Source organism: Vespa crabro, chromosome 2 (assembly GCF_910589235.1).
Source record: "Vespa crabro chromosome 2, iyVesCrab1.2, whole genome shotgun sequence".
Taxonomy (NCBI): domain Eukaryota; kingdom Metazoa; phylum Arthropoda; class Insecta; order Hymenoptera; family Vespidae; genus Vespa; species Vespa crabro.
The window spans coordinates 12,940,999-12,954,718 of NC_060956.1; the positions used below are offsets into that span (position 1 = coordinate 12,940,999).

The 13,720-nt window shown below is 32.8% G+C and overlaps 2 protein-coding genes across 2 annotated transcripts; both read right to left on the reverse strand.

The window, feature by feature from the left end:
- Positions 1-6,952: 6,952 nt before the first annotated feature.
- LOC124422152 (piggyBac transposable element-derived protein 3-like) lies at positions 6,953-8,392 on the reverse strand. The gene is made up of 3 exons (XM_046958209.1): positions 8,203-8,392; positions 7,383-8,133; positions 6,953-7,286 (listed from the first exon to the last, which is right to left on the reverse strand). The coding sequence occupies exons 1-3, from the start codon at positions 8,390-8,392 to the stop codon at positions 6,953-6,955; spliced, it is 1,275 nt and encodes a 424-aa protein (XP_046814165.1).
- A 3,876-nt stretch (positions 8,393-12,268) lies between these two features.
- Positions 12,269-13,244, reverse strand: LOC124422153 (histone-lysine N-methyltransferase SETMAR-like). The gene is made up of 2 exons (XM_046958210.1): positions 13,113-13,244; positions 12,269-12,619 (listed from the first exon to the last, which is right to left on the reverse strand). Exons 1-2 carry the CDS (start codon positions 13,242-13,244, stop codon positions 12,269-12,271), a joined length of 483 nt encoding a protein of 160 aa, XP_046814166.1.
- Positions 13,245-13,720: the final 476 nt, after the last annotated feature.

Below are 13,720 nucleotides of genomic sequence, written 5' to 3' on the forward strand. Positions count from 1 at the left end.
GGAAGATTTTACGATTTTTACATAACGGTAGTTAAATTAGAATGTTTCTCTTACACTATACGTCATTTTTCCCGTTAATACACATATTTAAACTACGTAAATAATTTATATTCTTGTTATACCCTTTATTCTGCTTCGATAGAATATATTATCTAGGAAATTGAAAGAAATTTCAACTCTTCCTATTTCGATGATAGGCGTAAACACACGAAAAATCATATATCGTAATGAAATAATATTGAAAATCTCGAAACCAATAAAAGTTGTAGTTTGATCTTAGGGAATGCAGTGTGCTGAATCGATTGGTAACATTCTCGAAACCGTGGTACAATTCTTTCGAAAATTTTACGATTTATAATTATCGGTAGCGAAATTCGCATGTTTCGATTACCATATAAGACGATTTTCCTGCTAATACATGTATTTAAGTTTCGCGCCAAGCGCCGCATATATGCGGCATCCACTCGATGACCTGTGGGTACGAGTGCCGCATATACACGGCATCCACGCCACGACTTTTGGGTACGAGCACCGCATATATGCGGCATCGAAATGATCTGTACAAGTGCCATCTATAATCGATGGCAACATATTTCGTTATCGGCAGAGCATTTTCCATCGATTTTATTGACATATTGGATTAATAATTTCTTAAAACTATTTAAAACTGCTCTTTGTTGAAACCACATCCAAACGTATTACGCAATAAACTACAAACATCAAGGCGATCGTTTACTGTTTTATACCAAATATTCTATTGAATCCATTCAGCAGTAAACGATTTTACATATTTGGTTTTTACAGGAATTAGGAATAAATCGGCTTAAGATATAATTCTTAACTCTTAAAAATTAGAATGTTCAGATTACGGTTTTGTTTGAAAATGAATTTACAAAAATAGTTTAGGCCCTGTCAGAATGAGTACAAAGCATAAAAATAGAATTATGTTAGAAACTGAAGTAACCGATTCTGAAAATGAAAATAATGCCCACCGGTGTAAAAGACGACGGAGATATAATATATGCAGCACTTCAGAATCTGAAGCAGAGTTAATTGACGATAATACAAAGGACCCCCAGTGCAACACAACATGGACATCGAAAAATTTCGCACCAAGTACTCATAAATTTTCCACAGAAAATTCAGGACTGAAGAAGAAAATAAGAAGATCGTCAAAAATTATCGATTACTTCGAACTGTTTTTTATCAAGAACTCGTAGAATATATTGTAGATGAGACCAATTATTACTCGGCTCAAAAGAGCAATAACAACATGGACACTCAAAAAAACACGACACTAGAGGAAATGTTCTGTATCTTTGCGTTGTCACTATTCATGACACGAAATGAAAAACTAGCGTTACACGAGTATTGGAGTATTGATAAATATTTACGCAGTAGTATTTTTAGTGAAGTAATGATCAGTATCGGTATCTTTGGATACTACAGATGATACATTTTAGCCGTCAACAAGGGCCCGCTGATAATCGTCTATATAAAATAAGTGACATAATAAACATGCCACGAAAATCGTTCTGCAACACATTTTATCCGTATAAAAAAGTTTGCATTGATGAATGTCAAGATGTTATACAAAGATCACTTATCCTTCAAACAGTACATTCCCTCGAAAAGGAATCGATTTGGAATGAAATCATACATACTGTGATTGCAAAACAAGCTATGTCCAATACCTTATAGTTTACGAAAGAAAGTCAACTGTTACAGAAAGTGACATCAGCGAAATTGGAAAATCAGGTGCAATTGTATTATCACTCTTGCAACCATACTTATGCCAAAGTCACACACTATACACTGACAATTTTTATTCAAGTCCAGCATTATTTAACTTTTTACACAATAACTGTACGAATGCATGCGGCATTGTAAAAAACACGTTATATTCTTATTCTATTCTTTATTCTGCATCGATAAAATATAATATCTAAGTAATTCAAAGAGATTTCAACTTCTCGTAATTCGACTATTCGCGTATATGAATGAAAAATCGTATATCGTAGTGAAATAATGTTAAAAAACTCAATTCCAATAAAAGTAGTAGTTTGATCTTAGGAAATACAGTGTACTGAATCGGTTGGTAACATTTACCAAACCGTGATACTAGTACTTTCGAAGCATTTACGGTTTTTATTTATCGGTAGCAAAATTCGCATGCTTCGATTATAATATACGATAATTTCTCTGTTAAAACACGTATTTAAAATTCGTAAAAAGTTATAGTTCTGTTATATTCTTTATTCTGCGTTGATAGAATAAAATATATAAAAAATTAAAGGAGATTTCAACTTTTCCTGCATTTCCGATATGCGTATATGCACGAAAAATCGTATAATGAAATGATGTTAAAAACCTCGATTCCAATAAAAGTAGTAGTTTGATCTTAGGATATGCAGTAAACTGAATCGATTGGTAACATATTCCAAACCGTGTTACAAGTACTTTCGAAGATTTTATTATTTATACATATCGGTAGCGAAATTCGCAAGTTTCGATTACATTATACGACAATTTTCCTGTTAGTACAAGAATTTAATCTTAGTAGAACCATTATATTCTTGTTATATTCCTTATTCTGTGTCGATAGAATACAATATCTAAGAAATTGAAAGAGAAATCAACTTTTCGTTTTTTGACGATACGTGTTTATGTACGAAAAATCGTTTATCGTAATGAAATAATGTTAAAAACCACGATTCCCATATAAGTAGTAGTTTTACTTTGGGAAATGCAATGTGCTGAATCAATAGGTGACATACTCCATTCTGTGGTACAGGCTGTTTCGATAATTTTACGATTTCTAGTTATCTGTAGCGAAATTCGCATGATTCGCTTATATTATACGGCAATTTTCATCTTTATACACGTATATAATTTTCGTAAAAACGTTATATTCTTCTTATATTCATTAATCTGCGCAGGTAGAATATAATAACCAAGAAGGTGAAAGAGATTTCAACTTTTCCTTTAACGACAATATGCATATATGCACGAAAACTCGTATATCCTAATGAAATAATGTTAAAAACCACGATTCCCATAAAAGTAGTAGATCGATCATAAAAAATGCAGTGTGATGAATCGATTGGTAATATTCTCCAATCTGTGGTTCAAATACTTCCGAAGATTTTACGCTTTTTACATATCGGTAGCAAAATTAGCATTTTTCAGTTATATTATACGACAATTTTCATGTTTATACACGTACTTAATCTTCATAAAAACGTTATAATCTTGCTATATCCTTTATTCTGCGTCGAAAGAAAACAATATCTAAGGAATTGAATAAATTTACAACTTTCCGTATTACTACGCTTGGTAAATACGCACAAAAAATCGTATAACGTAAAGACATAATGTTAAAAACCACTATTCCGTTTCAAATAGTAGTTTAATCTGAAGTAATGCAGTGTGCTGAGTCGATTAGTAACATTCTCCAAAATGTTGTGCATGTTCCTTCGATGATTTTACGATTCTCACTTATCTTTGTGGAAATTCGTAAGTTTCGCTAAAATTACGCAACAATTTATCGTTTATTTTCGTATTTAAATTTGATAAAAACGTTTTATTCTTGTAAAATTCTTTATTCTGCGTGGTTAGAACACAACATCTATAGAGTCGGAATAGATTTTCTCTTTTCGTATTTCGGCGATATCCGTATACGTACGAAAAATGGTATAACATAATGAAATATAGTTAAACACTATGATTCCATTCAGAACTGTAGTCTGATCTAATGTAATGTAGTATACTCAATCGATTACGTCAGATTTGCGTCAGGATATCGTCTGGTTTGCCTCTGGTGTGCGTTTGTTTGTTTTACTCGTATTTCTGCATGAGTTTCAGTTGCCTTATAATTACATCTTAGTTGCGTCTTAGTTGCATCTGTAAGCGTCATAGAAACATTTTACATTCGATTGATTATGTAGTTGTTGCGCTAATTCAAGTAAATATTTTGAATAGGTTTCCAACTCGAATATATCGAAGTACGTACCTTTTACATTGCTAATCTTACTTCAACAAATAAAAAGATTGGATATAGTAGAACTTTCTCTCCTATTAATTATTATTAATTATTATATATGAGTCTCGGACAGGAAGTTTGAGAATAGGTTTGCGTCAAGATTGCGTCCGGTTTGCGTCGGGTATGCGACTGGTTTGCGTCTGTAGTGCGAACGCTTGCTTTAGTTTTGCCTGCATGTGTTTCAGTTGCCTTATGTTATGTCTTAGTTGCTTATTATTTGCGTTTGTATGCATCACAATTGCATTTTACTTTCGTTTAGTTTCGTCTGCGTTGGATTATTTTAAGAATATCTTTCGAATCTGATTCCAATTTGAATATATCGCAGTGCGTATATATTATATTGCTAATCAATCTTCACCAAATAAAGAGATTGAGCATAGTAGAATTCTAAAGTAATACCTTAGAAAACTTTTCTATCGCACTTATTTTATTGTTATTCTTATTTATTCTAATTGAATCTGCTATTAATTATTATATATAAGTTTCGGCTAGGATCTTTGAGAATAATTTTAAGTCATGTTTGCGTATGGTTTGCATCAGGTTTACCACTGCTGAGCATTTTTTTGCAAAAATTGTGCCTGTAAGAGTTTCAGTTGCCTTTTTCTTACTTCTTAGTTGCTTCATAGTTACCTTTATAGGCGTAACAGTTGCATTTTTCATCTGTTAAGATCCATCTACGTTGCGTAACTTTAAGTACATATTTTGAATCAGATACCAACTTGAATATATCGCAATGCGTGTGCTTCACCCTGCTGATCATGCTTCAACAAGTAAAAAAGTTGGATATAGTAAAATTCTACAGTGAATTCTTAGAAAACTTTTCTATCGCACTTATAACGTTGTCACTCATATTTTTACTTAGTTACTCTAGTTTTAATTATTATTTATAAAAAGCAGATAGTATCTTTAAGATAGAGTTGAGTCACGTTTGGGTCTAGTTTTGATTGGTTTGCGTTTTGTGTTCGTTTGCTTGTATTATTTGTATCTGCATTCTTATTAGTTGCCTTTTAATTACTTTTATGTTTCTTCTTAGTTGCGTCTGTAAGCATCACAATTACATTTTACAACCTTTTGGTTAGGTCTGCGTTGCGTTATATCAAGAATATACTTTGAATCTGATTTCAGTTCGAAAATGTCGAATTAAGTATATTTTACATTGCTAGTTATACTTGAATAGATAAATAAATTGGTTATGGTAGAATTCTAAAATAATTTCTTAGAAAACTTTTCCGTCGCTCGTATTTCATTATAAATCCAATTTATTCTTATTTACGCTCCTATTAATTATTATTTATAAGTCTCGTGTAGTATCTTTGATAATAGAGATTCGTAAAATTAGTGTCTGGATTGCGTTTGGAGTATGTTTGCTTGTATTAGTTGTGTCTGCATGTGTTTCAGTTGCATTTTATTTACTTCTTTGTTTCTTCTTAATTGCGTCTGTTAGCATCATAATTGTACATCACATCAAATCAGTTACATTGCGTTATTTCAAGTATTAATTTTGACTGTAAATTCAAAACTAATATATCGATGGACGTAATAAGTACGTAAGATGGATATAATAATTTATGAAATTTTCTAAGAATTTAATTTACAATTCAACAATACCCTATCTATTTATCTGTTCAAGTATGATTACCAATGCTAAATGTACGTACTTATGTATACTCGAGTTGGAATGATATTCAAAAATTTTATTTAAATAATGTAACACAGACTCAATCGAGACTCAAACTATAGGATGTAAAATGCAACTATGACACATCCAGACGCAACTGAGAAGCAACTAAAAGGTAACTAAAAGACAACTGATACGCCTGCAGACACAAATAATAATGGCACAGCCAATATAGACGCAAATCAGAAACATACAAGACACAAAACGTCACCAAACCTTGTTCTCAAAGATTCTTCCCAACACTTATACATAATACTAACGTACTACACAATTTGGAGAATCTTACTAAACGATACAGCACACTGCATTACATAAGATCAATCTATAGTTTTGAATGATACCGTGGTTCTTAATCTTATTTAATTACGTTATACCATTTTTCATGTGTGTACGGATATCGTCGATATACGAAAAGAGGAAATCTATTCCGACTCCTTAGATCTCGTGTTCTAAAGACGCAGAATAAAGAATTTTACAAGAATTTAATGTTTTTACCAAGACTAAATACGAGGAGTAACGATAAATTTTCGTATAATGTTAGCGAAAAATACGAATTTCGCCACTGAAAAGTAGGAAGTGTAAAATCTTCAAAGTAAAATGCACAACAATCCGAAGAATCTTATCAAACGCAACCATATTCTTAAAGTTCCTGCCCGAGACATATAAATAATACTAATAGGAGGTTAAATAAGAATAAATAGGAATATCAATTAAAAAGTGCGATAGAAAGGTTTTCTGTGAAATTATTTTTGAATAATACTACCTACCCTACATATCTGTTGAAGTATGATTAGCAATGTAAAATGTACGTACTTGAAAACATTCGAATGAAATCAGATTCAAAAGATATTTTTAAATTAATGCAACACTGACACAATACTGATACAATCATTTAAATGTAAATTACTAATGTGACGCTTGCAGAAGCAACTAATGTGTAATATAAGGTAACTGATAGACAACTAAAACGCATGCAGACACAACTAAAGCAAGAAAATGAACACCAGACCGAAACTAGACGTCAGTCTGACGCAAATCTGATGTTAACCCACTATGGGCCGAATTTTTGTTTTAAATCCAAAAAAATTGGGGGAACGAAAAATCAGTAATTATAAACCTACATATGCAAATGAAAAAAAAATTTCCGTTTAAACAATTTTATTGCAATATATTCACTATGTGACTTTCAGGTCACAACGGCCTATAATGTTCGCACTTCTGTGTTTGAAAACTTAAGCGTGGAATTCCACAAAACAGTTTGCACTTGGCGTTAAACATAAATTAACATTACATTTGGAACATTTAATTTTCGGAACACCTTTAATGCGGCAGTACCACTTCTTTGATCGAATTTTTATTCGATACAACGCTATCAACGAATCAACCAAATTTATTCCACCCATGTGTTGGTTGTATGTTTTCACTATATTTGGTCGTTGTACATCGATCATTCTGTTTACTTTTTTGTCCCACCTTTTCACTATGTCTACTGGTTCAATTTCGCAAAACGTGCTTATCAAATGAACAGCCTTATTGTCGTACCACTTTACCGCATTTATGGTGACCCTACCAATAGACGTAGAAAGTATCTCATAACTTCATCGGCCCTTAGTTTTCATGACTTTATCGGACGAAAACTCACCGTTTTTTAGTCGGTTTGACCGCACAGTTGCAACACTCTGAATTCCTAATTTTTCTAATTCAAATACTAAAGGCAACGTTGAAAACCAATTATCGAAACAAATTTTGTAAAACAATTGTTTGGGAATAATTTTTGCTAAACGTAATACCATATTACCACTACTTCCGACATTAGGTAATTCGGGATCACGTATCACTTTGCCGGTGTAAATTTCAAAATTATAAATGAGTCCTGATGAGTCACACAGTAAAAAAGCTTTGTAGCCCCATTTTTTAGATTTTTTGGGCATATAGTTTTTTAGCCTATGTCTTCCTTTGAACGGTATAATCTGCTCGTCAACACATACGTGTTCAGACATTGGAATGCGATTAAAATTTTTCACCAATTTATCCAGAATGGGTCTTATTTTTTGTAAACTATCGGTCACTTCTGCATTGTTTGTTGCATTGGCCTGTAAATTTCTACTAAAATGTATTTTTGATTTTATTTCTCTCCATCGCGTACGACTCATAGTATCGGCAACAGCAGACACTCTTGTCTTTGAATTCCAATACATTTCAGTTCTCAGTAATCCGTAAATGGACATAAAAAAAACAGCAGCCAAAGAATATTCGATTTCATTCACTGAAACAGCAATGGGTTTTGCTGGATCATATTGCAGTGCATACATGTTGGTATAGTCAACTATATTGCTTATAATTTCCTTGTCAAATTGTTGTCGAAAATAGGTCATAGAAGAATGGGGTGCTTCAGGGACTTTAGGGCAATCTCCTTTCCAAGAGCGATAATAACTATTATTATTCGTCTAGAATAGTGGTTGCCAAACAATTTTTTGTGGACCTGCATCTTCCTCATCTGACGAGAATTGAGTACTAAATTCTTCATCACTATCAATAACATTTATTCGTCGTCGGGGAGATACTATTACATCCTCATCGGACTCGGAATCTAATAAGGAATCATCGGAGCTATTACCGCTAACGCGTCTAATTGTAATTCCTCTGTTATTTCTATGTGATTTTGTATTCATATTTTAGGTATATAATGTATAAATCTGAAAACAGGAGAAAGCACAAGCTTTATTCTAAATGTACCGAAATCTGCCATAATAGCCCACTATGACCTTAAAGTTACAAAACTGTATCATAAAAAACAGTAACAAATTGAAAATTAAAATGCAAACAAATAGGTTGTTATTGATATACGAACCCAGAGCTATTATGTGCACTATTTTCAGTTTCGTAATCATTGACAGAAGCACAAATAATATCAATTCGATCAAATGGTTTCGCTTATATTTACTGCGGACAGTTTGCACAGCATTTACTTTGTTATTTCAGGTTGATGAGCCTAGCAACGGTTTTAAATATTATATTGGTTGTCTTAACAACGTTATAGAATTAAGATTTATGTGCCATCTCATGAAAAGAACTATAATTATTTGGTAAAATCTCGATAAATTAAAATGTTACCTGAAAGTTACACGGACCCATAAAGAGTTAAAGAGATGCAACTAAAAATATATAAAGAAATAAATAAAGAAAAGTTTTATTAAAAAATTATTTTAGCATAATACTAATTCCTATCTATTTATGTATGAAGTAGCGTCTTGTCATGTGGTCCGGTTCTTTTGTTTATGTTTTTTCTTTTTACTCTTAACGCAATTCTAAAAGATTCACTGTCACACCTCTGTCAGAGAAATGATGATCGGCCCAAACGAAGGGTATCTTATTTCCCACATGGAAAGCGTGTTGCCACATATTGTTTTTAGTACACTCTCCGTTCGTTTCTTAGTATCTTTCGTCTTACTGGCATTAAACAAGGATAAAACATGTACTAAGTACTGCATTACTATTACAAAATCTACGTGAATTTCTTCTCAAGTGGAAAACTGCTCAGCAAATTGATTTCATTTTACTGAATATCTTTTAAAAGCGACAATGCCTAAATTTGCGATCAAGACCCCTTATATGTCGCGTTTTAATTACCAATTATTATATATGAGAAGTGTGTATAATGGAACAATTACGAGGACTTATCGAGCTGATATCCATAGCACGAATAATTGCCGTTGCTTGCCCATCCATCGTTCACCGCAAAAATATTTGAAGTAATATTTACCTCGCATACTCTTGGAATAATCCTCAGTAAAATTCGCGTCAATATTTGAATGTATGTAAAAATCTAATATAACCTGAAATGAAGGCTATTTAATGTACGGTTAATGATTAAAACCACGTAAAAACGAACAAATTATCACGAAAATAATAGCAGAACATACGATTAATAAAATATAAATGATTAAGCTAAACACTATCAGATAACAAGGAAAGTAACGTAAATGAAAAGTTAAATTATCTATAATTATCGACAAAAATTCGAGAGGTGGATATTAAGAATAACTGTTCACATGATCGAATACCGAACACAACTGAAAACAATGGAAACGCATATCCCTACCATGGAGCTACAACGCGAGCCTCCTGCCGTCTCGTCTTCGTCTTTTGTTTATCTTAACTTCGTCCTTTTTTCTCTTAATCCTATTCTAAAATTTTCATTATCTTATGTTTGATGAAAAAGTGATGGTCGGGCTGTGACAAAGGAAGACTTAATTCATTCAAGGCAAGCCACATTTTGTTTTAATTATTGCTTGCGTAGTTATTAAACGGTATAATTTTTCGATTGATCAAGATATACAAACTAAGATAATTAAGAGCACATTAAAATGAATAAAAGTAATAAGATGTCGGAAATTTTCAGAACATTATCTAAGAAATAATTTTGGAATTCTTTTACGTCTAATCTTATCATTATCTACTGTAATATGATTAGCTTTGTAAAATAAGAGTACTTTAATGTCTAGTAAGATATCAGAAGGAAAACTTATGAAAACGCGTAAAGACATGAAACCATTTACACGATAGTACTTACATTACATAATTTACAATTAGACTTCGCAAGAAATATCGATCCAAGTTTTATTACGTGTAAGTTTCTCCATATGGAATCCCACGTGCTAACGCTGATTCTACTTTACTCTAAAATCCACCTTCCGCGATACCGATGCGCGATGACTTTCTGATTCGAGTGCTTTCAGTTTTCTTTACTAACAGGAAATGGATTGGATTGCTCTTATAGATAGCTCCACTGTCCAACACCCTCAGCGTCAAACATAACGGATTATGAAGCACGACTGTTCGTGGTTTTCGAATTTCGAGCAATAAAAGCGTAATCCTCGTTAGGATTTTTAATCGCGTCCACGATACTCACATGTGTGTTAAAATAAGGCTGACTTTTCTCTAAAATCCGCGTTCGCAAGATAATCTAATCGAAATTTTGAGCAAATAAAACGAAGTCCACGATAGTTTCTTCAAACGCTGCTGAATTCCCACCCGAATGTTAGAATAACGATGATTCTACTCTATAATCCGCTTTCCAGGGATGTTCGAAAAATCGTTAAATCGCGTCCGTGATCACACACGCATATGCTCACCGACACGCCCGCTAGTGTTCTCCATATATTTCCCGTATTCTCACGTAAAAATCTACGATAAATCAGCCGTATGACAATACATCGAACTTATACCAATCCAGTTAAATATATCCTTCAATAATCAATAGTGTGGAAGAGGAAAATAAGGAGAAAATAAGAGAAAGAGAAGAAAAAATAGACGAGACGTGCGAGTAGTTGCCAACGATAAAACTCGGAACTTGAGGTGGATATATTGAATATCGCTCAATAATTCCTCGACAATCCCACGATGATCCCACAATGATCCGACGTTGAATTTTGGAAAAGAAGAAGAGAAGATAAAGAAGAGAAAGAGAGAAAATATGATATAGAAAAGAGAGTCGGAGAAAGAAAAGAAAAGAGAGCCAAAGGAATAAAAAAATAGAGACGCAGTTCTACACGATGCTGAGACAACAGCTCACATAAAATCCCACAACCATGGGCCCATCCTGTAGGTCCCACCCAAGATTTGGAAATAGTAATTAATAAGAGTATATAAGAATAAAAATATGAATGACAGCGAACATAAATATGATAGAAAAGTTTTCTATGCGTTTCAATTTTAAATCGATTGTATATTATATTACATATATATAACATTCATGACGCTGCTTAGAACATCCTAATGTTTAAATATTGAATAATTATACTTTACATATATGATACATTGTTTAAATGTCAGTAAAATGATCATACTTATTAATTATTCCTTACCGATTCCACGATCCCACAACGTGGAACTAGTGAAAGGAAATAAACAAACAAAAGAGCATATAATGGTTTGTTCGGAAAGTAATTTTGTTTTTTTTGTGAAAATGAAAGACAATTTTCGTATAATGAACAAATATTTTATTAAATTATATATTGGCCATTCTGGTCAAATACCTTTTGTCATCTTTCTGCTAGTAGCATGATTCCACGCTCATAAAATTTTTGGTCTTTGCTGGCAAAAAACTGATCGAGGTGGTTTTTGACCTCCTCGTTTTACCGTCTAAAAAATTTTGCAGTGACCGGAACAAATAATAACCCGAAGGTGCCAGATCTGGAGAATATGGTGGGTGTGGCATTGTATCCCATTCAAACTGTAAAAGCTTTTAGCGAGAGACCAAACTTGTATGAGGTCTCGCATTATTTTGGTGGAACACTACACCTTTTCTGTTGATTAATTCTGGCCTTTTCTGTTGAAGTGCATCATTTAGTTTGTCCAGCTGATGACAGTAGACTTCCGAATTAATTGTTGTTTTATCCGGTATAATCTCAAAAAAAGGATTCCTTAAAAATCCAACCAAATAGACAGCATCATCTTTTTTTGATGAATATTGGCTTTGGAAATGCTTTGAGCCGGTTCATCTTTTTGCTCCATGATCTCTTGCGTTTGATATTGTTATATACAACTCATTTTTCGTCCACAATAATGATGCGCTTCAAAAATGGATCATTTTCGTAACGTTTGAGAAGCAAATCACAGACTTCAACACGACGACACAAATTTCTCTCAGTGAGAAGATGGGGAACCCATATATCGAGCTTCGAGTTTAAACTCAGACCTTTCAAGTGGTCATAAATAGTTGAATTTGATAAATTTAACCTCTCACCGATCTCACGTATTGTTATTCGTCTGTTTGCATCAATTAATGCCTTTATCGTGTCTTTATCAGCTTCAATCGGCCTTCCAGAACGTGGTGCATCTTCGACATCAAAATTACCAGTTTCGAAATTTTGCGAACCAGTTCTGGCAGTGGCGTACTGTCAACATATCGGTTACTTTTTTTCTGTCTTGAATAGCAGTTTTATCTTTTCTATAGTAAAAAAGTAAAATATGACGAAAATGCTGCTTATTGCTCTCCATATTTAAAAGGGCACCAACCAAAAACTACTGCGTAGAATCAATAGAACTTTTTCACACACAAGCCTTGCTATATCAGCTCTCAAAACATATAATGATTATGCGCCTTAAGAGTGAAGTTGGATGCAAAAAAATACAATTAAATCCTCTGTCGGAAAAAAAACGAAATTACTTTCCAAACAACCTATACATTTAAGAATATGTTATGAAAAACGGTTCATCAGACTGCATTATATTAGAATCAAGTCTCATTTAAATAGATGTTTTGTAAATTATTTCGTTTCGTTTAACGCCTCTTCGACCGTATATAGCAATGATCAGAACGTGAAAATAAGTAATCACATCCGATTCTATTGAAAACGATTCCTATCGAATTCAAATAGAGAGAATAACCAGAAAATAAAGTGCATTCGAGGATACAATACGAACAGCATCGGAATATATTCGCGTAATATTAATTAAACGTATAATTCTCGACTCAGATAGATAAGAAACCAAATAACTCGAAATGAAGTTGTGTCGCATTTAAGAAAATATTTCCCATCGATTCAGTAGACTATTTTACATAAGAATCAAGTTTTATTTTGAACGGATTCGAATTGTTTGATAACATTTCGTTAAGTTTATCGCCTATTAGTTCGTATGCACAAATCATTTTAACAACAAAAAAAAGTTGAAATTTCTTCCGATTAGCTTGAAAACGAATACTATCCACGCAGAATAAAAAGAGTAAAAAGAAAATAAGTTGCATAAGTTATTACTATACGAACAGCATTGGAGAATTATCACGTTATATTAGAAAAATGTGCGATTCTCGAATTAGATATACGTGAAACCAAATAAATTGAAAAGAAATTGTACCACAGTTCAGAAAATGTTACAAAATGTTTTAGCAGATAGCGCTACATAAGAATACAAAATCGTAATCGAATTTTCTTTAGCGTCTTTGTTCCGTTTTACGCCTTCTTCGCCCGTATACAACTGTCATCGGATCGTGAAAA